Below are 27104 nucleotides of genomic sequence, written 5' to 3' on the forward strand. Positions count from 1 at the left end.
GGATTAGAGTAGAGTTGTGAAGGAGTTGATTACTTGAAGGGGTGGGCAGCTCTTACATTACAGAGGGAGTGTGTCCGGTGGCGGGGGGAGTTGATATCACTGGGGGTGGATGAGCGGTCGCCCTCCAAGGCCGAGGCATCTGAGATTATTGAGGGCTGGCGGGAGTGACACGGGCTCACCCTGACTGCAGCAACTGTGGGGCAAAGGAAGAAATGTTAAAAACAGGTTTGAAACAAGTAAATGGGTTGACAAAGGTAAATGTAAAAAAAAGAATGTCAACCCCATATTAATCTTCAGTACCACCCCAATATCCACATGGGAACATCATGGATTTCTATGTTTTGTGGTCACAAAGATAGCAGATAAGTGTTTCTGATGACATCACAAGTAAACACTTTTGACATCATCAAATCAAAGTGTATTTGTCATGTGCGCCGAATACAACAGGTATTACAGGGAAATGCTTACTTACAGGCTCTAACCAATATTGAAAAAAAGTATTAGGTGAACAATAGGTAAGTAAAGAAAAAAAAACAAGAGTAAAAAATAAAATGCTAATTTATTACTTAAAAATCATACAATGTGATTTTCTGGATTTTTGTTTTAGATTCCGTCTCTCACAGGTGAAGTGTACCTATGATACAAATTACAGACCTCTACATGCATTGTAAGTAGGAAAACCTGCAAAATCAGCAGTGTATCAAATACTTGTTCTGCCCACTGTACATGTAGACATGGTTCAAGTGACTATGCATATATGACGAACAGAGAGTAGCAGTAGTGTAAAAGAGGGGTTGGCGGGTGGTGGGTGGTGGGTGGCAGGACACAATGCAGATGGCCCGGTTAGCCAATGTGCGGCAGCACTGGTTGGTCGGCCCAATTGAGGTAGTATGTACATGAGTGTATTGTTAAAGTGACTATGCATATATGATAAACAGAGAGTAGCAGCAGCGTAAAATAGGGGTTGGGGGAGGGGGCTCACAATGCACATAGTCCGGGTAGCCATTTGATTACCTGTTCAGAAGTCTTATGGCTTGGGGGTAAAAACTGTTGAGAAGCCTTTTTGTCCTAGACTTAGCACTCCAGTACTGCTTGCCATGCAGTAGTAGAGAGAACAGTCTATGACTGGGGTGGCTGGGGTACATTTTTAGAGCCTTCCTCTGACACTGCCTGGTGTAGAGGTCTTGGATGGCAGACAGCTTAGCCCCAGTGATGTACCGGGCAGTACGCACTACCCTCTGTAGTGCCTAGTGGTCGGAGGCCGAGCAATTGACGTACCAGGCAGTGATGCAACCAGTCAGGATGCTCTCGATGTTGCAGCTGTAATCTTTTTAGTTTCCTGAGAGGGAATAAGCTTTGTCGTGCCCTCTTCACGACTGTCTTGGTGTGTTTGGACCATTCTAGCTTGTTTTTTGTGGGGTTTTTTTTTGTGTGTGAATTTTACCATATTTTCTCCACAATTTCGTGGTATCCAATTGTTGTAGTAGCTACTATCTCGTCTCATCGCTACAATTCCCGTACGGGCTCGGGAGAGACGAAGGTTGAAAGGTCATGCGTCCTCCGATACACAACTCAACCCGGAAGCCAGCCGCACCAATGTGTCGGAGGAAACACCGTGCACCTGGCAACCTTGGTTAGCGCGCACTGCGCCCGGCCTGCCACAGGAGTCGCTGGTGCGCGATGAGACAAGGACATCCCTACCAGCCAAGCCCTCCCTAACCAGGACGACGCTAGGCCAATTGTGCGTCGCCCCACGGACCTCCCGGTCGCGGCCGGTTATGACAGAGCCTGGGCGCGAACCCAGAGTCTCTGATGGCACAGCTGGCCACCCGCGAGGCCTCATTCTAGCTTGTTGGTGATGTGGACACCAAGGAACTTGAAGCTATCAACCTGCTCCACTACAGCCCCGTCGATTAGAATGGGGGTGTGCTCGGTCCTCCTTGTCCTGTAGTCCACAATCATCTCGTTCGTCTTGGTTACGTTGTTATTCTGGCACCACCCGGCTATGTCTCTGACCACCTCCCTATAGGCTGTCTCGTCATTATGGGTGATCAGGCCTACCACTGTTGTGTCGTCTGCAAACTTAATGATGGTGTTGGAGTCGTGCCTGGCCATGCAGTCGTGGGTGAACAGTGAGTACAGGAAGGGACTGAGCACGAACCCCTGGGGGGCTCCAGTGTTGAGGATCAGCGTGGCAGATATGTTTCTACTTACCCTCACCACCTGGGGGCGGCCCGTCAAGAAGTCAAGTATCCAGTTGCAGAGGGAGGTGTTTAGTCCCAGGATCCTTAGCTTAGTGATGAGCTTTGAGGACACTATGGTGTGGAACGCTGAGCTGTAGTCAATGAATAGCATTCTCACATAGGTGTTCCTTTTGTCCAAGTGGGAAAGGGCAGTGTGGAGTGCAATAGAGATTACATCACCTGTGGATCTGTTTTGGCGGTATGCAAATTGGAGTGGGTCTAGGGTTTCTGGGATAATGGTGTTGATGTGAACCATTACCAGCATTTCGTGGTCATCTAGGCAGGTTGCTTTCGTGTTCTTGGGCACAGGGACTATGGTGGTCTGCTTGAAACATGTTGGTATTACAGACTCAATCAGGGACATGTTGAAAATGTCAGTGAAGACACCTGCCAGTTGGTCAGCACATGCCCGGAGCACACGTCAAGGTAATCCACCGGGCCCCGCAGCCTTTTGAATGTTGACCTGTTTAAAGATCTTGCTCTCCGTAGCTGACGTGAGTGTGATCACACTCCGGAACACGTGTTGCTTTCCTCTGTCATGTCCTGACCTTAGTGCCTTTTTTATGTCTCTGTTTAAGTTTGGTCAGGGCGTGAGTTTGGGTGGGCATTCTATGTTTTGTAGTCTAGGTTTTGTATTTCTATGTGTTTGGCCTGGTATGGTTCCCAATCAGAGGCAGCTGGAAATCGTTGTCTCTGATTGAGAACCATACTTAGGCAGCCTGTTTTCCCACTATGGGTGTGGGTAGTTGTTTTCTGTCTCTGTGTCTGCACCTGTTTCGTGTTGGTCTATTTTTGTTATTTTGGTCTTAGTTTTCTGAGTTTAATAAATATGAACATGGACACTTACCACGCTGCATATTGGTCCGATCCTTCCTACTCCTCCTCAGACGAAGAGGACAGCTGTTACAGCCTCGAAGCAAGCATAGAAGTGATTTAGCTCATCTGGTAGGCTGGTGTCACTGGGCAGCTCGCGGCTGTGCTTCCCTTTGTAGTCTGTAATAGTTTGCACGTCCTGCCACATAAGACGAGTGTCGGAGCCGGTGTAGTATGACTCAATCTTAGCCATGTATTGACGCTTTGCCTGTTTGATGGTTCGTCGCAGGGCATAGCCGGATTTCTTACAAGCTTCCGGGTTAGAGCCCCGCACCTTGAAAGCGGCAGCTCTACCCTTTAGCTCAGTGCGAATGTTGCCTGTAATCCAGGGCTTCTGGTTGGGGTATGTACGTACAGTCACTGTGGGGACGACGTCCTCGATGCATTTATTGATAAAGTCAGTGACTGGTGTGCATCATCTGATTTTAACCGACCTTGATCAGGCAAAGGTTATAGTAAAGTAAGACGCATATACAGATTTTGTTGTTCAAAAGTTACCATGCATTGTGACATCAGGAGGAAATCAGTCGTCACGTTGCTTGCTTAGCGAGTACCACTTCCCCCGATTAGGCTCATACCTGGCTCAAACTCGGGACCTCTGCATTGCTAACACACTCCTTGAGAACGCTCCAACAGTTTGAGCCACCAAAAAGGTACCAACATTTAATGTTCGACATGGAGTGAGCTTATGGTACGTTCTTAACGTCCTTAACTCAGTTAAACATGGCTAACAGTCCCACCAGTGTCATCCTTTGTGTGTGTGTGTGTACATGCGTGTGTGTGTGTGCGTGCGTGTGCCTCACCTTGTCTGTCTGTGGGGTGGCCTGTGTGGACGTGGTAGAGGGTCTGTTGACTCTGCCGGATGGCTGCGGTGAGGGGCAGGTCCGCGTGCATCACCCACTCTTGGTTGTTGCCGTTGACAACCGCCTCTGTGGGCATGGCTAGAGACTGGCGCTTGGGCACATCCTTAGTTAGGGTCGCTAAGGACTGTTTCGCCTAGGAGGGAACACAAACACATACACACACGAACACGAACACACACACACACACACATCAGCCCCATGCGGCATTACCATCGCCAATTCTACAATCTATTCCTACAGAAAGATGGCTATTCACGACTCTTCGCAAGTGAGTGTGAACGTTCATAATGTATGTGTGTGTTTGGGTGCGATCAAGTGTACACATGTATATAAAACAGCCAACTACAATAGTGACACTGCTGTGTGGGTTTTGGTCTCTGTTGGGCTTTCTCGTCTGTCTGTGTTTCATGAAAAATTCAGCCGTACGCGTGTTCCCCTTTGATGTGTGAAATCGCTCACTGATGCTGAGAGATGGACAGAATAGCTAGGGGAAGTGTTTACAGCCAACACACAGACAGAGAAAAAGAGAGAGAGGGAGTGGGGTAGAGAGAGGTGGGGGAGAAGTGGGGGGAGAGAGAGAGGATGTGAGAGAGTGACAAAGACATGGGACAAACACCAAATTGAGAGACTGCATGCAGAATTCTGCAAAAATATACTCTGTGTACAACGTAAAACACCACATAATGCATGCAGAGCAGAATTAGGCCGATACCCACTAATTATCAAAATCCAGAAAAGAGCCATTCAATTCTACAACCACCTAAAAGGAAGTGACTCCAAATTTTTCCATAACAAAGGCATCACCGACAGAGAAATTAACAATGAGAAGAGTCCCCTAAGCAAGCTGGTTCTGGGGCTCTGTTCACAAACACAAACAGACCCCATAGAGCCCCAGGACAGCAACACAATTAGACCCAACCAAATCATGAGGAATTAAATGGTGAAATACAACAGTGTGCAATCACAGCAGCAACATTTGTGACCTGTTGCCACAAGAAAAGGGCAAGCAGTGAAGAACAAACACCATTGTAAATACAACCTACATTTATGTCGATTTATTCTCACTATTCTACTTGAACTATTTGTACAACATTACAACACTGTATATAGACATAATATGCTTTTGCAATGTCTTTATTATTTTGGAACTTATGTAAGTGTAATGTTTACTGTTCATTTTTTGTTTATTTCACTTTTGTTTATGATCTATTTCACTTGCTTTGGCACTGTAAACATATGCTTCTCATGCCAATGAAGCCCCTTAAATTGAAATTGAATTGCGAGAGAGAGGGAGTAAGAGGGGGGGAGGGGGTAGATAGTGAAAGACAGGGGATGTGGGGGGAAAATAGAAAGAGAGCATGAGAGCGAAATAGATCATCATCATCGACACCCCTAGGTTTGCAAAGCTAATGGTCATTTACCAAAGTTACTGGAATCTTCTGTAATTTTGGTAATTAACAGGTTATTTATGGTAATCTATGGTAACTTAAGTAATTTATACTTTTATAACGTCATTCATATTTACTATTCATTTTTTTTTATATCTGCGTCTATATTGTCTATGAGTTCCTGGTGGCTAGACAATATGGTTCAAGAGGAAATAGCCTAATTACTGAAAGAAGCATCTAATCAACAATGGCATTATTTTCATTTAACTCTGCAACTCCTCCAACTACTTACTTTTTTCACAACTGCCACCAGTTTGGTGCCAAAACATTTACAAAGACATTGACATAGTAAAAATAAATATTAAACACCAAGGGTATTTGCTAAGTTGATGGTTTATAATAATTCATTTTGAAATCTTATTTGATTATATTATATACACTAAACAAAAATACAAGTGCAGCATGCAACAATTTCAAAGATTTTACTGAGTTAGAGTTCATATAAGGAAATCAATCCATTTAAATAGATTCATTAGGGCCTAATCTATGGATTTCACATGAGTGGGAATACAGATATGCATCTGTTGGTCACAGATACCTTCAAAAAAGGATTGGGGAGTGGATCAGAAAACCAGTCAGTATCTGGTGTGACCACCATTTGCCTTAATGCATCATGACACATCTCCTTCGCATAGTTGATCAGGCTGTTGATTGTGGCCTGTGGAATATTTTCCCACTCCTCTTCAATGCCTGTTCGAAGTTGCTGGCGGGAGCATCCCAAACATGCCTGGTGAGTATGCAGGCCATGAAAGAACTGTGACATTTTCAGCTTCCAAGAACTGTCTACAGATCCTTGCGACATGGGGCCGTGTATTATCATGCTGAAACATGAGGTGATGGCGGTGGATGAATGGCACGACAATGGGCCTCAGGATCCCGTCACGTTATCTTAGTGAATTTAAATTGCCATCGATAAAATGCAATTGTGTTCGTTGTCCATAGCTTATGCCTGCCCATACCATAACCCCAACGCCACCATGGAGCACTCTGTCCATAACGTTGACATCAGCAAACTCCTCGCCATCTGTCCGGCACAGATGAAACCCGGGATGTATCCGTGAAAATAACACTTCTCCAGTGTGCCAGTGGCCATTGAAGGCGAGCACTTGCCCACTGAATTCAGTTACAACGCCGAACTGCAGTCAGGTCAAGACTCTAGTGAGGACGACGAGCACGCAGATGTGCTTCCCCGAGATGGTTTCTGACAGTTTGTGCAGAAATGCTTAGGCTGTGCGAACTCACAGTTTCATCAGCTGTCTGGGTGGCTGGTCGCAGATGATCCCAATGCAAGAGGAAGTCAGATGTGGAGGTCCTGGGCTGGTGTGATTACCCCTTGTTTTTTTCAGTTGTGGGGCTGGTTGGACATACTGCCACATTCTCTAAAACAACAAAGGAGGTGGTTTATGGTAGATAAATTAACACTGAATTTTCTGGCAACAGCTCTGGTGGACATTCCTGCAGTCGGCACGCCAATTGTGCGCTCACCCAAAACTTGAGACATCTGTGGCATTGCGTCATGTGACAAAACTGCACATTTTAGAGCGGCCATTTATTGTCCCCAGCACAAGTTGCACTTGTGTAATGATCATCATTAATCAGCTTCTTGATATGTCACACCTGTCAGGTGGATGGATTATCTTGGCAAAGGGGAAATGCTCACCAACAGGGATGTAAACAAATGTGTGCACAAAATTGAAGAGGAAAAAAGCTTTTTTGTGCGTATGAAAAATGTCTGCTAACTTTTATTTCAGCTCATGAAACATGTGACCAACACCTTACATGTTCTGTTGATATTTTTTACTCAGTGTACTTTACATGTGATAAGGCCACACAGCGGGCCAGAGATAAGTAGACACCTGTGGTAATCTAAATGATCCAAAACAGCCACTAGATAACTTGTGATAAATTACAGAAAATCCTTGAAAGTTACCAAAAGGCTGGTACTTTACTGGTAAGCTTTGAAAGTTTCCAGTAATATACCCTTCCTTTGCAACAGTAGTACCCTCATCCGAATGATCATAATCATCAACCCATCATCATCATCATCATCATCATCATCACCACCAAAAACGTCACCAACCTCTTAAATGACCCGTTCACAATCCTTAGGATAGAGTGCTAAGCATTTCCCTGGTCAAACCATGAGCCCATGTGTGGAACTCAGATGTTAGTTCATTAATTCATCAATGCACTTCCCTAACAACTACACCAGATGATCCTTCTAGTCACTCCGAGTTAGATGAAACCAAGAAAAGGGGTCAATCAGATTGAGAACATTCAAATCATTCACAAATCGACTCAAATAGGGATCATTCCATCAAGAGGTTATCGGACGATTGGCATCAACCAGGGGGTTAGTGATGCACGTGCATACCAGAGCTGGGTTCAAATAGTATTTGATTGCACAAGCCTGTGTGGAGTGCCAGAAGGATGGGATTGGCTCTTTTCTGGACTATTCAAATGGTTTTTGTTGCGCCAGGCAAGCTCCATCAAGCACAACTAAAGCATTTGGTGGATTTCAAATACTATTCGAACCCAGGACTCCCTAAATGAATTTCACACTGGGGAAAATATCAGGGGAATGGCGGCACGCTTTGAAATAGAGCAACGTGGCGGGGGTGGGTGGGTGGGTGGGGGGGGGGGGGGGGGGGGTGTCACAAAGAGAGGCGAGCAGGGGGTCCGTTCTTACCGACATGACCCTAGGGGAAGGCTCCCTGTCGACGGGGCGATCAAACACCCAGTATTCCATTTTCTGTGTCACACTGTTACTTATCTGAGGGAGGAGACAGGAAGGGCACACACACACATACACACGTTGAGAGGGGCTGCTCTTCTGTGTGTGTGTAGAAGGAGTGTAATGGTCCAGCAACAGATGGAGCAAAACTCTGGGTTTCTTACCCTGACTTGCTGAACGGGCTCGAGCGTGTGTGTATTTGCAGGTGTGTATTCTTCTGTTTCAGGTGTTTCAGGCTGTACAGTTGAAGTCGGACATTTACATACACTTAGGTTGGAGTCTTTAACAAACTATAGTTTTGGCAAGTTGGTTAGGACATCTACTTTGTGCATGACAAGTAATTTTTTCCAACAATTGTTAACAGACAGATTATTTCACTTATAATTCACTGTATCACAATTCCAGTGGGTCAGAAGTTTACATACACTAAGTTGACCGTGCATTTAAACAGCTTTCCAGAAGAGGATGTCATGGCTGTAGAAGCTTCTGATTGGCTAATTGACATAATTTGAGTCAATTGGAGGTGTACCTGTGGATGTATTTCAAGGCCTACCTTCAAACGCAATGCCTCCTTGCTTGACATCATGGGAAAATCAAAAGAAATCAGCCAAGACCTCAGAAAAAAAATTGTAGACCTCTACAAGTCTGGTTCATCCTTGTGAGCAATTTTCAAACGCCTGAAGGTACCACGTTCATCTGTACAAATAATAGTACGCAAGTATAAACACCATGGGACCACGCAGCCATCATACCGCAAGTGCAAATCAATCCCAGAACAATAGCAAAGGACCTTGTGAAGATGCTGGAGGAAACAGGTACAAAAGTATCTATATCCACAGTAAAACGAGTCCTATATCGACATAACCTGAAAGGCTGCTCAGCATAGAAGAAGCCACTGCTCCAAAACCGCCATAAAAAAGGTTTGCAACTGCACATGGGGACAAAGATTGTACTTTTTGGAGAAATGTCCTGTGGTCTGATGAAACAAAAATAGAACTGTTTGGCCATAATGACCATCGTTATGTTTGGAGGAAAAAGGGGGTGGCTTGCAAGCCAAAGAACACCATGCCATCTGTGAAGCACAGGGTGGTAGCATCATGTTGTGGGGGTGTTTTGCTGCAGGAGGGACTGGTGCACTTCACGAAATAGATGGCTTCATGAGGGAGGAAAATTAAGTGGATATATTGAAGCAACATCTCAAGACATCAGTCAGGAAGTTAAAGGTTGGTCGCAAATGGGTCTTCCAAATGAAGAATGACCCCAGGCTTACTTCCAAAGTTGTGGCAGAATGGCTTAAGGACAACAAAGTCAAGGTATTCGAGTGGACATCACAAAGCCCTGACATCAATCCTATATAAAATGTGTGGGCAGAACAGAAAAAGTGGGAGCGAGCAAGGAGGCCTACAAACCTGACTCAGTTACCTGACCAAACCTGACCAAAATTCACCCAACTTATTGTGAGTTAGCTTGTGGAAGGCTACCTGAAACATTTGACCCAAGTTAAACAATTTAAAGACAATGCTACCAAATAGTAATTGTGTGTATGTAAACCTCTGACCCACTGGGAATGTGATGAAATAAATAAAAGCTGAAATAAATTACTCTCTCTACTATTATTCTGACATTTCACATTCTTAAAATAAAGTGGTGATCCTAACTGACCTAAGACAGGTTTTTCACCAGGATTAAATGTCAGAAATTGTGAAAAACTGAGTTTATGTAAACTTCCGACTTCAACTTGTATGAGTGTGTGTGTCTCACCATGGCCAGCTCGGCCTCCAGCTCCTTGATCCTGTTCTCCTTCAGGTCCAGTTGGGAGCGTAGGGCGCCGGAGTGCTCTGTAGATTCCTTAGTCTGCCGCCGTAGGTCCCACTTCTCCCTCTCCAACAGGTCCTTCTCCTTAGCCAGCACTTTCACCGCATCCTCACTCTCCTGACAGGCAGACAGAGGGGGGGATAGTGGGCGATACGGGGGAGAGAGAGGGGAGAGTAAGAGGAGAGGGGCACACATTCATTCATCTTTTCAATTACTTACAATGACATAACAAGTTAATGACAATCATTATCCTACTTCTATGATTTGTGCACTTTGTATCTTAATAAAAGCGAATAAAGCCCTGTGTGTGTGTGTGTGTGTGTGTGTGTGTGTGTGTGTGTGTGTGTGTGTGTGTGTGTGTGTGTGTGTGTGTGTGTGTGTGTGTGTGTGTGTGTGTGTGTGTGTGTGTGTGTGTGTGTGTGTGTGTGTGTGTGTGAGACGTGTCATACTTTTCTGTGCTGTTCGTAGTTGCGGATGAAGTCACGGAGCTGCTCCTCTCGGCTCTCCAGTGTGGCGTAGAGCTGCTGCATCTGGTTGACCAGATCTGCTTTCTCCGCCTTCAAGCGCTTCCGGTCCGCCTTCATCGCTGTGAAGACAATAAGAGAGTCAGTTAGCATAGTCTCTATACAGAGGATATATGTTCAGTTCTATGTTTGTTAACATTATTGTCACAAGTGTACGGTGTCCATATTAGGATCGTCTCAGAAGGACTATTCCATTCCAAAGCAGAGTTGAATATCTACTAATACTACTAGTAATACACAGTGTGAACACTAACTACAGTACCACATTCGTTGAACTGTGAGAAAAGGCAAAGTACACAAAAGCACAATGCACTTCTTTTTAAATTCAGTTGGGGACAAATGAGCAGTGTATAGAGATCCTTCGATAAGCCTGCTCTTGCATGTCTAATGCTGAGTGGGAGCTTGTTGATGGAAAAGTGAATCAGAGATGGGCCTTTATGTCAATCTCTTCATCTCAACTGCCATTTAAATCTTACCGAGCCTGAGAGGGATGCAGACAGGTGGACCTCCACTCTGTCACTTAACCCAGCCGTACTGCAGAGTGGGGATCAGCGTAGATAAACACCCGCTCTGTTTCTCTGCTCTTTTCTCTTTGATTCTCCCTTAAGTTATATCGATTTAATCTAACCACATTTACCTCATGACTTTGGTTTAAGCTGGGAGATGGCAACATCTCTCTCTCTCCACATCTCTCACATAGCCAAGCCTCCAGCTGGGTCTCATTAATTAAGTTCCATTGCAGACACCGCAATTGAGCGACGTCCACAGACTGCATCTGGGGGTCGCTCACACACTCGGACGCAACAACCCAGCGCCAACTTTTCACAAGGACAGATTCACCCTCTTTTTACTCCCTCTGCTCACCCGCAGTCTCCGGGAGACCAATCCCCATGCCAATGTAATGCATGACTGAGCCACCTGGCCGGACCACAAAAACAAAGAGATCCCCCTCATTGGTCAGGCCGACAGGAAGCTTCGCTCCTTTCTGCACCTGCTACAGGAAATTCTATCAAAGCTCCCTTTGAGCTGAGAGAAAAAGTGGCAGAGCAAAAAAAAAAAAAAAAAATCTCATATTGGCAAGTATTTGGCAACAAAAAACTCCCTCTACAACCCATAGAGGCAGAGCCTTGTTCATTGTCACAGTTCATGTGTGGTGCGTTCATAAATAGACAGAATTTGGAGGGATGTGGCGTTGTCTCAGTTCCTTCAGAGACCCAGAGGTTCTGCTTTAAGCCGGACAGGTGAGACAGGAAACCGCCAGAGTGCCACCTTCACTGACAACCATATTAATGACTTCCATTCTCAGAGACACGGATGGCTTCTCCAAGACTCCAGCCACTCCAAAAGTCATTATCAGATGAGACAGGGCAAACCACCAGGGAACCGGGCAAACAGACCTGGAGCTAATGTCGTGTGTAGAGTTTGAGGACAAAAAAAACCCGAACTGAACGGATGTCTTTTCATACAGTGTCTCTATGATAAAACCAGCAACTGCTCTCCCCTCGATGTGTGTGTATGTGTGAATGTCCGTATGTGGGTGTGAGTGTGTATATGGATGAACGCGAGTGTGTGTCTGTGTGTGTGTGTGTGTGTGTCTGTGAACATACGTGTGCGTGCATCAGCTCAAGGGCATTCCAGGTAACAGCGGGAGTGAGAGGAGAACAAAACACACTGGAAAAACACAAATGCATTACGAGCAGCGGGACACGGACCAATCTTGCCCATCTACCCACGGTTCCTGCAAAACACTTCACAGACCATAACCCTACCCCATTCGCTCTACCCTATCTCAGCATTGTCTATGAGACAAAGGCATATGTGGTTTGTGACCACACATTGCACACTCATTTTTGATTACAGCTGTCTTTCTTTCATAATGTGGCACTCTATTCCCTTCGTAGTGCACTATTGAGCCCGATTGGCCCTGGACAAACGCAGTTCACTATATAGTGGCTTCATTCATTAGTGTGTGTGGATTGGAACATTATGTTCCTGTGGGAACTTTCGGTTACTCGAGAGGCTCCTACATCCTGTCCTGTGTGACTGAACCACAGTGAGTCCCATCATGCTTAGGGTCATGTATAAAAATGCTGGGCAGGCACAGTTGCCAAAAGAAACCTACAGGCCCGAGTGCTTGTTTCCCACGGTGAAGGGTTCTGTCGGCTCTGTTATGGTGTGGCGTGCATTTTCCTGACATGGTTTAGATCCCCTTACAGGCCAATGTAAACCCCAATAAATGCAGCCATTCTGAGTGATCACCTTCAACCTATGGTGAATCATTTCTATCCTGATGGGGTTGGTCTCTTCCAGGATGACAATGGCCCCATTCACTGCACACGAGTGGTCTCTGAATGGTTTAATGAGCATGAAAACAATGTACACTATATGTGACGTGGTGGTACAACACCCTTTATGTTGGTGTTGCCTTTATTTTACCTGTACATAAAATCACATGTTCATATGTTCATCAAATATGAGCCTACACTGTACTACAATGGGAGGGGGGGGGGGGGGGGGGTTCACTGTAAAACATAATTCCCCTGGCTGACCTTTGACCCTCACTGCTGCAGAGATCCTGTAGTTTACGAGCGAGCCAGGGGGAGCTACCATTAATAATGGATCAACCATTCCTCATTAACTGCTCGTCCGGGGACTGTGAAGACCAGTAGTATAGACATTTCAGTGGGGGAATCTGGGCAGAAAAGCAGCAGAGACTTTGATAAAAAGATAAAAGATGAAGATGAAAATATTTCAAATTAAATTGAGCTTGGGCTGAATTTGCAAAACCCAACCAACTTGATTATTCGATTCAGTCGTTACTGTGTGAATCTGCCACATACAACTTGGCACTGCAGTGTGACTTTTAATTTGAACGCACCCACCATTTATCAACCGTAGAGGAGATTTTAATTTCATTTAATTCACTTCTGACACATAGTTACTTTGCTATCTGTATCTATTCAGCAGCTAAGAGCAAATGTGGCACTGGTGGTTTTTCATTGAAATAAGACAATTAGCAGCAGCTACTGTATGGACACCACCGTTCACAGATTCTAGCTTTTCAGACCTCTCTATGTCTGTCTCATTACACTAGTGTAAGGTCTGTCTTTCCAGGCAGAGTATATGAGGCCTGGTAATGAGGAGAGGGGCCAAGCTGATTGTTGAGGCGAGCCACCAATCACAATTCATTATACTGAGATGCAATTAATGAAACCTTTAAGAGTTCCTTAAAGAGGACCATCGCTGTAGAGTTTTTCAATGAATTTTGATCGGGTGATTGGTTGTTCTCTTGATTGGGGATAGGTGGACAAAGGTACCATAGGCAACCACTAGGTGGCACTGTGAACCTAAATTACAACGCCCTGGAGACAAATTGACTGATGATTGAACTACGAAGCAGTTTGAATATCTCTTAGACGAAACAGCTGCCAGCAAAAATAATTACATAAAGAACCTTGGAAGTTTGGAGCACATTAGCCTGACTGCATTTATGTTTTCCACTTTTCAAATTCAATTGGAGTCATTTTGAAAGAAGCCTTCATTTGTTAAAGCCTCTAAAACTGTAATTAATTGAACGTGATCGGGTGAAGTGGTCCAACGAGAGCATGACGACTCTTGTGGGCTGCTCTGTGGTGTTTGTGTGTATTCTACTGAGGAAGGGGTCCATAGTGTGGGGCTGTGCAGCTTTCAAAACATGACGTAGTGTGAAATAGCACTAAATGCACTCGGCAGATTGTGCTTTGATGATACATTGGCGTCTGAGGCTTTCATTTCTGACTGCATTGACTGGGAATCCCAGAGAGATAGTCATTGGCCATTGTGGAAATAGCTAATTGAAAACTGGCAGCATGGACAAAGTACGCTTTGAATAATTGATGCTAATTAAACATCCAACTTGTTTGCAGAGAAATGGTCCAACCCAAAAGGGGCTCAGATAAACTGCTAAACACATTGAAATGATAACAGTTCAGTTGCAGTAGCTGGACTGGACATTTCAGTTCAATAGATCTAAAATTGGCCTTGTTTTTTGCCAAGGTAGGCTAGGCTATGTCTAAGCTGCCTCCTTTACGTGTTTCCTTCTGCTGCAATTATCTATATATAGCCCTATCCACTCTATGCCTTGCACCTAACTAACTTGGGTATGTTTCTTACCCTGTCCTTCTCCTGCCCACTCCTGCTAGCTTGAGCATTCACGGGCATCACAATAAACCTACAATTATGAGCGGGTGGCAATTACCCACCAAAACAATTACAGTGTTCAAAGCCCAATGACCGGCATGGAGTGGGCTGAGCAGAGGGCTTCACACAGAGATGGGGCTGTGTTAGAGAGATACACAATGAGAGGGAAAGAGAGAGAGGGAAGGAGGGAGGGAGATAGCTGATAAGTGCTTATTGTATCTGGGATTGAGAAAAGGAGGGTGGGTGGATTGAAGGTGCCCTTGTTCCACTTTTGAATTAATTTACTCAGATACAAAACTCTCCAAACGTAGGGAATTAACTCACTCAGAGCTGAAGTAGGAACAACACCCTGTATAAAACCCAATGGAACAATATACTGCAATTCTCTGCTGGCATGCAACAGCAGAAGAAACAAGATGCCATCCACGTCTCTGTCACTCATCTGCACCCCTCCAGCCTTCTTTTCCATCCCGACAGATAAACACAAAACCACAGAGTTGTCCTGTATCACATCAATCTTTAGGAGAGGTAATCAAAGTCCCTGTAAGAGCTTATGCTCTCGAAACTTTGGGCTCTTTTCCCCAAGCAAGGATTTAGTTTGGGTTAAATCAAACAGAAACAACAATCTGCCTCAGTTTAATTTGCAGCAATCGAGCATCATTCTATATGACAAGATACTCTCCAGAACACTTCTGTTTCCCACCAGAAGGTACTTCAAACCAAATGGTCCCCCAGCTTGAAGAACTCATGAGTCCTCTAGTGGGCCTACACTACTTCGCTAACTCAGGTAACAGTAAGGAAAACAGAAGTGCTAGCTAACTGCTTTTGTGTCTCTGACTTCTTCAATATGACATGCTATTTTATCAAATTGATTACCTAACGTTTAATTGATTACATGATTTAATTAAATCATGCAACAATTAACTCATTAATAACCTGGGGAACCACGGAATAATTAGTTTATATAGAGCGGCTATCTCCCGAATCCACTCTTAAAGATCTTTTATATCAATAGCAGTCAGTCATTAATTATTCTTTACCTAATATCAGTCTTATCTGAACGTCATAAAATTGTTGGTTATCTGCACAAACCCAGCCTTTACTTATGAATCATCCATACACAAATTGGCTCAATTATTTTTTTACTAACTAATTAAACAATTACAGAATATACAATACATAATAACATTATACAGTAAATACCGTCCCTAGTGGACTGAACAAAAACTGTTTGTTTATAACACGATAGATTCAGAGAGAAGAGAAGGGGGTTATGGAAGGGAGACTAAGGAACAGGGGTCTCTATTGGACCTGGGAAACTATTCTCACATAAATACATATGCCACTAACGATCGCTCACTTAGAAAAGCAATGCATTATATTTACAGGAAGCTGGCTTCAATAGTTTAGCTGATGATGTGAGGCTCTGGTTTGCCCAGTTAATGTCGCCATCATCCTTTGTGGCATCTTCCGGGTCATCGTGTGAGAGGTTCACTTGGTCTAAGAGGTTCATCTCACTCTGGAGATGCTTCCGTGTCGGTCAGTGTTCTCGTACTAGATTTACAGCTGCAGTCTGTTAGGCTGTAATCTAGGACTCACTTCTTCTTGAACGATCAATACTTCAGAGTTCATACCGTTTCACGTGTGAAGCAAGCCCTCTCATTTCCTGGCCTGCATAGTTGAAATGAACCCTTTTCAACGTGGAGGACAAGTCCTCCCGTTATCTGGTACTGAGGTGAGTTTTTCACGGGGGCTTTTATAGAAATGTAGAAAAGGGGTTGGTTCATAATTTCCAACCAATGTCTATTCACTTGGGAGTGGTTACTGAGTAGTTGAACTTTACATGAGAGACAATTCTAATTTTAAAGCTTAACATCACATTACATCATTTCACAATTAGTTATCTCTACTCATTTATTTTATACAATAATTAGATGCAAGCCTCATAACTGAGGAACCTATATAAACAGAGTTAGATGAATGTGGCTGTACTGTCTTTCATGAGGTCACAAAAATGAAACAAAATGGACCGGGTCGTAGCTGGCTTCTCCACCAACCGTTTACACAAAATAGGAATATTGTTCAATTCTAAAATTCTGGGATGTTGTAGAATTTGGCGTGAGAGTTCCGTTGTTCTACTGTGACACTCTCTCTCCCATACTGCATGGTCATGGAGACGAGGAATTTACGACGTGGTTGTAAAGTGATAAAACTGCTCCCCTCCCCTCCTAACAGGAAAGGGGGAGGGTGTTGTTCACATCTCTGCTAGCCAAGTCACTGAAAGGGCTAGCGTCATGACAATGCTAATGACTTGTGTGAAAAGGTTACTGTTCCTTTAACGGGGCCCAGTGTTCTACGGTTGCCATGGTTTAAGTACACATGCTTCTACACCTGCATTGCTTGATGTTTGGGGTTTTAGGCTGGGTTTCTGTACAGCACTTTGAGATATCAGCTGATGTACGAAGGGCTATATAAATACATTTGATTTGATTTGATGAGGACAGCACTACTTTGGCCACATAGGTCCGCTCTCCTGGGTTTAGCTCCCATCTATCAAAACAAACCCACACACTATAATTATTCCTGCTACTGCTCGTAAGTATGCCGAACCAGAGAGAGAAAGCATTCCCGCATTTATGGAAAACAAACAGCACAACAACACAAACATTTAAATGAGCCAAAATGGGGAGAACAGATGTTTTCAAGTTCTGCTTGGCCATGGCTGAAAGTGGCACCACTAGGGACATCTTGAACATAACATGCCATTTCCTGCATCTGGGACCAGGCTGTGAGCGCTATTGACGCTCACGCTAAGATCGCAGTTCCAGTGGTAGGACCTTGACACAGTGTAGTCAGTTTGTTACCCTTTTTCCCTCCCCAGTTTCCATATTGTCTCATCATTGCAACTCCCCAACAGGCTCGGGAGGCAAAGGTCAAGTCATGCGTCCTCCGAAAGATGACACGCCAAACCGCACTTCTTAATACCGGCCTGCTTAACCCGGAAGCCAGCCGCACCAATGATTCAGAGAAAACACCATTCAACTGGCAAACGGGGTCAGCCTGCAGAAGCCTGGCTCACCGCAAGGAGTCACTAGAGCGCGATGAGCTAAGTAAAGCCCCCCCGGCCAAACCCTCCCCTAACCCGGATGACGCTGGGCCAATTGTGCGCCGTCCTACGGGACTCCCGATCACGGCCAGTTGTGATACAGCCTGGGATTGAACCCGGGTCTGTAGTGACGCATCTAGCAGTGTGATGCAGTGACATCTGCGCCACTGAGTAATGTTTTTGACATTAGCGAGTCACAGTGGAGCCTCACAGAGTGTCATAGTAGCGGGGGAAAAATGTACAAGCTCAACTATGGGTGTCATGGCAACTAAAGTGCTAGCTAGCTTCTCTTTTACCCTTTGATATCAAACAAAAAAGATAGGGAGGACATATCAGACTCTGGCCTCAGAATTGATTACCCTAGTACCTGCACCAGCCTATAGTACAGTAGATGACAAAGTACTCGCATGTCACTTCACATTAGTTCTTTGACGATCAGTGCTGAAAGCTATTCCCGAGCAATGAAAACAAACTTCTATTAACTAAGAGATGACAACAAGCAATTTCCTTTGTTCTCCCGCGCAGGGGAGCTTGATCATAGAGCAAAGCCGTCCTGCTTAACTTCTCTAGACCCTGTAAGATAACATAAGCCTCTCTTAATTCAGCTTTCATTACTTGCGATTGCTCTTAGTGTCTGCAGGCTTTGGCTTTCATTGCAGACCACTCATAAAATATTTAAGTTCAGAGGCTACCCACTGGGCACACACTAGTTCAATCAACGTTGTTTCCACGTCATTTCAACAAAATTACATTGAACCAACGTGGAATAGATGTTGATTTGACCTCTGTGCCCAGCGTGTAGCTATTCAGAGCTAAACATAGAGGCCACAAGTGTAATATTGTGTTATTGTATTTTATACTATTATATTCTATGCTATATTGTATTACTTTCTGTGTAAGAGCGTTGGCCTCTGCCAACGAACAGTTCTAGACACAAAATCCCATGACAACCCGTGAAGTGCTTATTTTGATATCGAACGAGATCAATAGTTTTCTTTGAATATAATATAAGACAGCGATATTTCCCTAATAAAATGATCAATAGATGTGTTACTGTCTTCACTCTATATTGGGATGTGTGTTTGGGCCGTTGCCTTGGGCAACCTTGGTCCTGGATCTCTCGGTGCGTTTGCTTACACACTTTTCACTGTTTAGCCCCCCGTCAGCCCGCTTACTCACCCTGCAGTGCCTCCTTGGCGCGGTCTAGCTCCTGCTCCTTCTGGGCCAGCTGCACGCGGAGCTCGGTGGCTGAGAGCACGTCGGCGGAGCAGCCGCCGTGGCCCTCCTCCAGGTCCTTACTCAACATGTCCTTCATCTGCCTCAGCAGGTGCACCTCCTCCTGGAGCTGGGCCACCTCCTCCCGCAACAAAACTATGGAGCGAGACAAGGAGAAAGAGAGAGGTTAGGGCTCTATTTGTTAAAAAGGCGATACTCTAAACTGTACTGTTAAGTAGGGAGGGAGGGACAGAGATAGTTAGTCCTGCATTGGTTATGGAAATTATGGTAGGCCTACTCTAAACGGTACTGTAAAACAGGTAGGAAGGAAGGAGAGAGCAGGGAAAGGAGCTAGCGAAAGAGATAGAGAGGTTAGGTCTCTATTTGGAATTGATGGTACACTAAACTGTACTGTAACACAGAAGGGAGGGAGGGAAAGAGAGACTGGGAGTTTAATATCACAGTTAATTGTTGGAATTAAATGGTATCTCAGACTATTCCCTGCTCTTGTATAGCAACACATGGTAGGACGGAGAGATGGAGGTAGAAAGGGGGACGGAATGAGAGAGAGTTTGTAAATATTACTGCAAACTGCTGCCCTTTTGCATGACTGTTAGCTGTTTAACAACACAGAGAAATTCAAAGCATGCCAATGAAGGGCATAGCAAGAAAGGCCTCCACTGAAATCATCACAGAAATCAACAGGACAAAGATGGTAAAGTGACTGAAAAAAAGCATACAGAAGAACAAAGGTTCAACTGTCATCATGTACAGTGTTTAGATAGATGCTTCTACATTCAAACAAACTGAGAACAAGACAGTTCTTCAGAAGGTGTGCTAAGATTAAACTCTGCAGCTAAAACATTGAATGATTTTCATACAAAGAAAAAAGTCCTACTTGGATTAACTGAGACTAATTTATAAAAGGAATGAGTTGAGTCATCCGGCTCAGGAGAAGCTGGAGAAAACAGCTCATCCCCATCTCAACTGCCAAATTTCGAAATCAGACTATTCTCATGTCCGAGCGCCAATATCCCAGTAGGACACAGAAACGACACAATAATGAATGGGGAAATTGAGCAGAGAAACATAGGTCCAGTTACATACGCCATTTTCAGTGGAGTGCCAAGGTTAAGATGTGGCTTGACTAAAAATGATTGTGTGGCTCGACTAAAAATGATTGTGTGGCTCATTGCAGAGAGCTTACAATAGGATAATAATATTCACATGTTGGGCCATCTCCAAGAACATAACCTTATGCCTTACTTGATGAAGAAGCACACATGTCTGGATGCACATCCTCTGTAATAATCATTTGGCATTATTCCCTTTAGAAAATCCATTCCATCTACAGTTTACAAAGGGCTGCTCTATGAGTTCCACAAAAATTCAACATAATATGCTCATAATTCACACGGGGATGACATCCATAACTAATGTCCTTATTAACTTCCACAGTGGCCAATCAAATCAAGACACTTTGGTTCTGTTTGTTGGCTTGATTGTTCCCACCCCCCCATCACTCAAATGGCACTACGGTCATGTGATCTCTTTCCCGTGGTGGGTGGCGACCTTTCCCTGGAGCGTCCATCTCAACCCTGCTCATTAGTGCCTAGTGGGCACGTCGCCCGCAGCTTTCCCAGCAATCTCCTCTCAGCAACTTGCTTCTCAGCTAACTGGGCTGACTGGAGACCGTATGTTTCCTGTTTCAACTGGGTCATGTTCCTTAAGCACCAAACAGAGGATAACAGACAAACACGGTGGGACTACCTGTATTTGTCTAATAAGAAACGCTCCTTTTTAATTTTCAGTTGCAAAATGTTTCCGTTGCGTTCCCTAATGAACATGACCCTGCATTTGCAAATATACCACAGCATTGGCTTTACCTCCTCTCACAGAATGCAGCTTGCTACTCATCACTTTGGAAGAGAGTGTCTTCTCAGAATCTATAACAAAGCTTTCAGAGAATGTCAATGCTTTTGTGATACCTGCATCATGCTGTTATTCAGAACTTTCTGTACTTTCTATGTGTTCACCGACTGAAATGAACCCGTAAGTGGCTCCAGGTAAGGGTGCCTGCTAAATAACTAAAACGTAATGTAAAAGGGTTATTAGGGGAGTGGTTGAATAAAACCACCGGCGTGGCAGTGTGTGTCATTATGCTGAGGTGTAGTTAATGGAGCCGATAATAGACGTACATTTTGCAAAGCATCCCAAGCAGTAATACTTCATTGGGAGAGTGAGACCACAGGCCGTTTTTGGAAACAAATTCACACAACATTTAGTAATGTTTGAGAATTGAATTACTTATTAAGTTAGCCTCTATTGATCGTGCTTGGGCAGCACATTAAGGAGTCATAAGGACGTTGCTGAGCACAGAATATTGGGTTTTATCTCGTCAACACACCACACAAATCATACAAAACAATTACAGGGCTGACTGAGGCAACGCTCACTTGGGTCGTATCCAATTGAAACTGATAAGCGCACGTTCCCAGTGGAAGGCAAAGAAGTGTTCCTGAACCGTTCACTGTAAGAGTAGTGGGTTGAAAATTGATTATTTCACTGAGAAATGAACATAAAGGTATACTACTGTATCTGTAATAACCTGGTGAACCAGATACACTTTGATTAGATGTTACATCTCACACCACAAAACTCTGGGTATCAGGTTGATTGAATAGCATCTTTAGCCTTATGAAAACACACTATTGCATCAAAGTTGTATGTTAACTTCGTCAGAGGGGATGAGAGAACTAAGTTCACACACCCCATTGAAAGAGACCTCCGGCAAGTACCCAAGCCATTTCTGATGTGTCAAGACACTTTGAATAAGTTACATTGTAGTTAGCGAGAGTCGCAGCCTCTCTGCAGGCGCGTGAAGCACTGAAACATTCCAGAATGAGAGGTGGTGGTGGCAGGGGAGGAAGATGGCAGCCTATTTGTCAGCGTTTATGCTTCCTTTGAGCTAGGGATGAGGCGAGCAAGCACCACAGCTCTGCATGACAAATGACACCCAGAGTGAGTCTCCCGATAAGTGCAATCTCTCCTGCTCTCCTTCCTTTCCTCCTCAGGACTATCTGGTTATTCACTATCATTGAGGCTGCCTGTGTAGTGTGTACTAAGGGTCTGGGCATGCGCTGTGTAGCTCCTGCTCTTTTGATTGAAGCATAGTGGCACCCTCATGGCTATGGCCTTCACTGAGATGATTGTAAAATATGAAAGCATACTCTATATGTGGATGGATGTGAGCTTATAAGACAAATACAGAGTCACACCTGTGAGCTCAATAAACAACTCCTAGTGCAGTGTAGTTGAATCACTAAGACAGAAATGGCCTGAGCAAAATAATGCATAATAAACAATGTGATCTATAATAACCCATGCAGTCATTGAGTTTGCACAGCTAATTAGTATTCAATCACTCTGGCAGCCACACACGGTTGTGGCACAAAAGAACAGGGGCGCCATTGTGTCACTGACTCGCTTTTGATGCCTCGAGTGAAGCGACGTGTTTGCGCTTCTCCCCACTCAACATTGAAAAGCAAATCATCCACACAATCCCTTCGAACAGGCTTTCTCACTGATCGAGACCACTATTAGCATCATCAAAAACTCTTTCAAATTCACAGGACGAATAGTAGCCTAGCTAGCTTAGCCCCTTTAGTGTCAATTCTTCACATGGATGTCAATAATGTACAACAATACAAGGTTTTTGACTGTCAGACTTGTGAATCCACAGAATGTGAGAGGTGTGTGATAGACGGTGGATGAAGTTGGTACGATACTGAAGATAAAGCAGTAGGAGTGTTTGTTTGCTGTGGAGCAGCACTGTTAGCGACGGTGGGCTACATGTAAACGAATGAGACGAATCCGTCAGGGCTGTACATTCTCTCCTCAGGGTTTTGAGGAGTAATGAATCTTCCACTAGCCGAGCCTTCACCGCCACCTGTTCCCCACTGGCTAATACATCCAACTAATTTGTGCTAGCTAGCACACCTGCCAAGTGGCAGCTAGCAGCTATCTCACAAGCCAAACAGGGGCTTGCTTAGCATAGTCACAAACCTTGAGGTAGCACCTGACTCCAGCCAGTTTGAAATGAACTGCTGAAGTGGACCTAGTACACTTGCCAAATGGAACAAACTCAACTGCCTCACTTCAACTAGTACACCTAACTGACCGCTCATCGGTCAAACCATGACTTAACTACAAATTTGCGCTTTCAAAATGATCAAGTTGGCATATCATACTTGAGCTAGCACATTCATCAACTTGTGGCCAGCACCCAACCATGACTCCAAGATTGATTAAAACTTGCTCTTATACAGTCAGTATATAAGCTACTAGGTCTACAACCAAAGCAGTGCTATATGATATTTTGTGTCATTCAATGCCCACAGCACATTCACGGTAAGTTTAAAGCGCATTCTAGAAATTCAAATCATTTGGGTGTAAAAAACCTTTTTGGACCAACATCTTATATCATTCTGGGGTTTCAAAGGGACACAATTGAGGCTAATGACCAATGAAATTTGGCTGCTTGCTTGAAACTGTGAAATATGTGCATGCATTAACACCCCTCCATCCCTCCAGCCACTCCTCTCCAATTCACCAAGCAAATCTGCTTCTACTTATCATGATTCATAGAAACAGTAAATAAGATATGTCCATCTAAATGACTGTTTAAACGAGTATATTTGCATAATGGCAGCCATCCTTCAGTTGCTATGCAATGGGATCAGTACATTATGGGACTGGTGTTGCTATCCCCAGTGTCTCTGATGCACTGATGGAGAGATAAACATGACTCTCGCACTATATCAGACAGTAGTAACAAGTATGTGTCAGTTATAAGATGGAGGATAGTCAGAGCTGACAATACACCAGCTATAAAACCAAAACACCAGCACCTCTGTGGGAATTCTGAATCAGCTAGCCCTTTCCTGGTATGGAAAAACATGGATATAGTGATATAAGAAGATAATGCAAATATCACTTCTACACAACTACACTTCCCTTGCCTGCCAATCCAAACTCCTTGCTCTGGCTAACAAAATGCTATGCGGACACTAGTTTATTATCCGCAGAAGATCTGAGTACCTACCCAACGTTTTCCAGAACGTAAACACATTCGAACCGTTCTGATTAGTCCCAGAAATAGATGGGTTGGGCCAGAGCCAGAACATGCCACTGGACCACTGGACCATGCTGTCCCACTTTCATTATTGGCTAAAGCAGGTAAAGCAGCATTTAAAAACATACTGCTACTCTGATTGGTTAGAGATGATCCAATCACTGACTAATTTGTTTTGTACAACCCCCTCATTTTGATATCACCACAAACAACTTCAACAATGGCAGTCTCAGACTGAAGTACGTAGCGAACATAAAGCAGCGGAAGAATTCAGTTTGAGTCGTCAGGAAAACACTGTTCACTACACTTCTACACAACTACACAGCTTCACATACCAGTAAGCTTACGTCAATGCCACATTGTCTCTATCAAGGCTCTAGTTCATTGTGTGGCTAAACAAACATTAATTCTATGAAAATGTAGGCATCACTCTTCAAATTTTCCTGCACACCTTTAAGTCTCCATCATTGGTTAACAACAAACAATTGGGAGAGAGAGTGAACAGTTTGCCTTTATACTACATTTAAAATAACCTTAAATCATTGCAATGAGTATCTCATTCCGCTGCACCTCAGACTGTTGTGCACTCCTTTCTCTGGGTTTTCTGTGATTAGCTTTCTCTCCCTTTACCTCTCTCTCCTCTTCCTCTCTCTTCCAATAGAAACAGTGGAGATTCTCGAACCTTACCTGTGTGTCTGAACGGTCTGGCAATCTGTCAGAAGGCTGAAAAGATTTGGCATGGACCCCCTATCCTGTTGCCTAGTTACTTTACCCCTACAGTACCTTCACACCCTTTAGTTTTCCACATATTGTTGTGTTACAAAATGCGATTTAAATTGATTTAATTGTAATTTTTTGTCAACGATCTAAACAAAATACTCTGTAATGTCAAAGTGGAAAAAAATCTCACATTTGTAAAAGAAAAAAAATTATATGAATTATATGAAGAAAACACTAATATATGTTGATTAGATAAGTATTCAACCCTGTGCGTCAATACATGTTAGAATCACTTTGGCAGTGATTACACCTGTGTCTTTTTGGGTAAGTCTAAGAACTTTGCACACTTGGATTGTACAATATATGCACATTATTATTTTTTAAATTCTTCAAGCTCGGTCAAGTTGGTTGTTGATCATTGCTAGACAGTCATTCAAGCTGATTTAAGTCAAAATTGTAACTAGGCCACTCAGGAACATTCAATGTTGTCTTGGTAAGCAATTCCAGTGTATATTTGGCCTTGTGTTTAGGTTATTGTCCTGCTGACAGGTAAATTGGTCTCCCAATGTCTGTTGTAAAGCAGACAACCAGGTTTTCCTCTAGGATTTTGCCTGTGCGTAGATCTATTCTGTTTCTTTTTATCGTAAAACTTCCTTGCTGATGGCAAGCATACCCATAACATGATGCAGCCACCACCATGCCTGAAAATATGTAGGGTGGTACTCACAGATGTGTTGGATTTGCCATTTTTTGCAGTTTTACTTTAGTGCCTTATTGCATGTTTTGGAGGATATTTTTTGTACAAAATTCCTTCTTTTCACTCTGCTATTTAGGTTAGTATTGTGGAGTAACTACAATGTTGTTGTTCCATCCTCCGTTTTCTTCTATCACAGCCATTCAACTCAGTAACTGTTTAAAATAGTCACTTTATGATGAAATCCCTGAGCGGTTTTCCTTCCTCTCTGGAAACTGATTTAGGAAGGATGCCTGTACCTTTGCAGTGACTGGATGTATTCAAAGTGTAATTAATAACTTCATGCTCAAAGGGATATTCAATGTCCATTTTTTGTATTTCTTTTTTTACCCATCTACCAATAGGTGCCCTTTTTGTGAGGCAATGGAAAACCTCCCTGGTCTTTGTGGTTGAATCTGTATTTGAAATTCACTGCTTGACTGAGGAACCTTAGAGATAAATGTATGTGTGGGGCACAGAGATGAGGGACTGTAGTCATAAAAAATTATTGTTAAACACTATTATTTCACACAGAGTCCATGCAACTTATTATGTGACTTATGCAAATTTGTACTCCTGGACTTATTTAGGCTTGCTATAATAAATGGGCTGTGTACATAGTTACTCAAGACATTATAGGTTTTGTTTTTTAATTCATTTGTAAAAGAAAATTGAAAAACATAATTGGACTATTGTTTGTAAGTCAGTGACAAAAAGGTCAGGTTTTAACACAACAAAATGTGGAAAAATGGGTGTGAATACTTTCTCAAGGCACTGTATCTACCTAAATTACCTCATAAAACTGCTCATCAACATGGTACCGGTACCCTGTGTATATAGCCATGTTATTGTAACTCATTGTGCATTTATTCCTCGTGTTATAGTTGTTTTGTATAATTTTTCAAATTTTCTCTCTGCATTGTTGGGAAGGGCCTGTAAGTAAGCATTTCACTGTTAGTCTACACCTGTTGTTTTACGAAAGCATGTGACAAATAACATCTTACTTGATTTGATTTGTCAATGTCTGGTGGCCACGAGGCTGCTGAAATTGGACTTGGCTGGAATGGAAACTGAGGTCTAAATTGATAGGGAATGACAGCAACTGTCTAGAGGGGGGTGCATTTTTTGATTGTTTTTCCCTCTTCAGACTGAGTGAAAGAGGGAGATGGGGAGGGGGGTTCAATTGGGGAGACATGTCCCTGTAGAGTTCTCGTTCTGCTGACTCATTGAGTGGGGAACGGGATGCTAAGGTGTAGCAGAGTGGAAATTCCATCCCAATCTGAGTGCAACCTTTACAACCCCTTTGCACACCAACACAACGCCACTCAAGAAGTATCGTCAATACCTCTGAGACCAGAAAAGCCTTTTGTGGCTCTGGCGCAATGGTACTTATAGGTCTCAACGTCACTGCACAATAGCTATCAGACACCTAGTTAACTTTGAATGGGGTATGGTAGTCGTTGCCAGGAACTGCAACGCAGCTGGGTTTTTCACACGCAACAGCTTCCTGTGTGTTT

General features: G+C 43.7%; 1 protein-coding gene across 4 annotated transcripts in view; it reads right to left on the bottom strand.

Annotated features, from left to right (window-relative positions):
• LOC124031876 (kazrin-A-like) overlaps positions 1-27104 on the bottom strand; it is a 211314-nt gene that overhangs the window by 24844 nt on the left and 159366 nt on the right. For 3 of the 4 annotated variants that reach the window (XM_046343655.1, XM_046343657.1, XM_046343658.1), the window contains 6 exons: positions 18965-19156; positions 10426-10562; positions 9923-10093; positions 8117-8200; positions 3920-4112; positions 57-193 (listed from right to left, as the gene is read on the bottom strand). In XM_046343655.1, coding sequence (XP_046199611.1) covers positions 57-193; positions 3920-4112; positions 8117-8200; positions 9923-10093; positions 10426-10562; positions 18965-19156 — 914 coding nt within the window. The remainder of the gene's footprint in view (positions 1-56; positions 194-3919; positions 4113-8116; positions 8201-9922; positions 10094-10425; positions 10563-18964; positions 19157-27104) is intronic. The other variant, XM_046343656.1, reaches the window with a different exon arrangement.

This window comes from Oncorhynchus gorbuscha, linkage group LG03 (assembly GCF_021184085.1).
Source record: "Oncorhynchus gorbuscha isolate QuinsamMale2020 ecotype Even-year linkage group LG03, OgorEven_v1.0, whole genome shotgun sequence".
NCBI classification, from domain to species: Eukaryota; Metazoa; Chordata; class Actinopteri; order Salmoniformes; family Salmonidae; genus Oncorhynchus; species Oncorhynchus gorbuscha.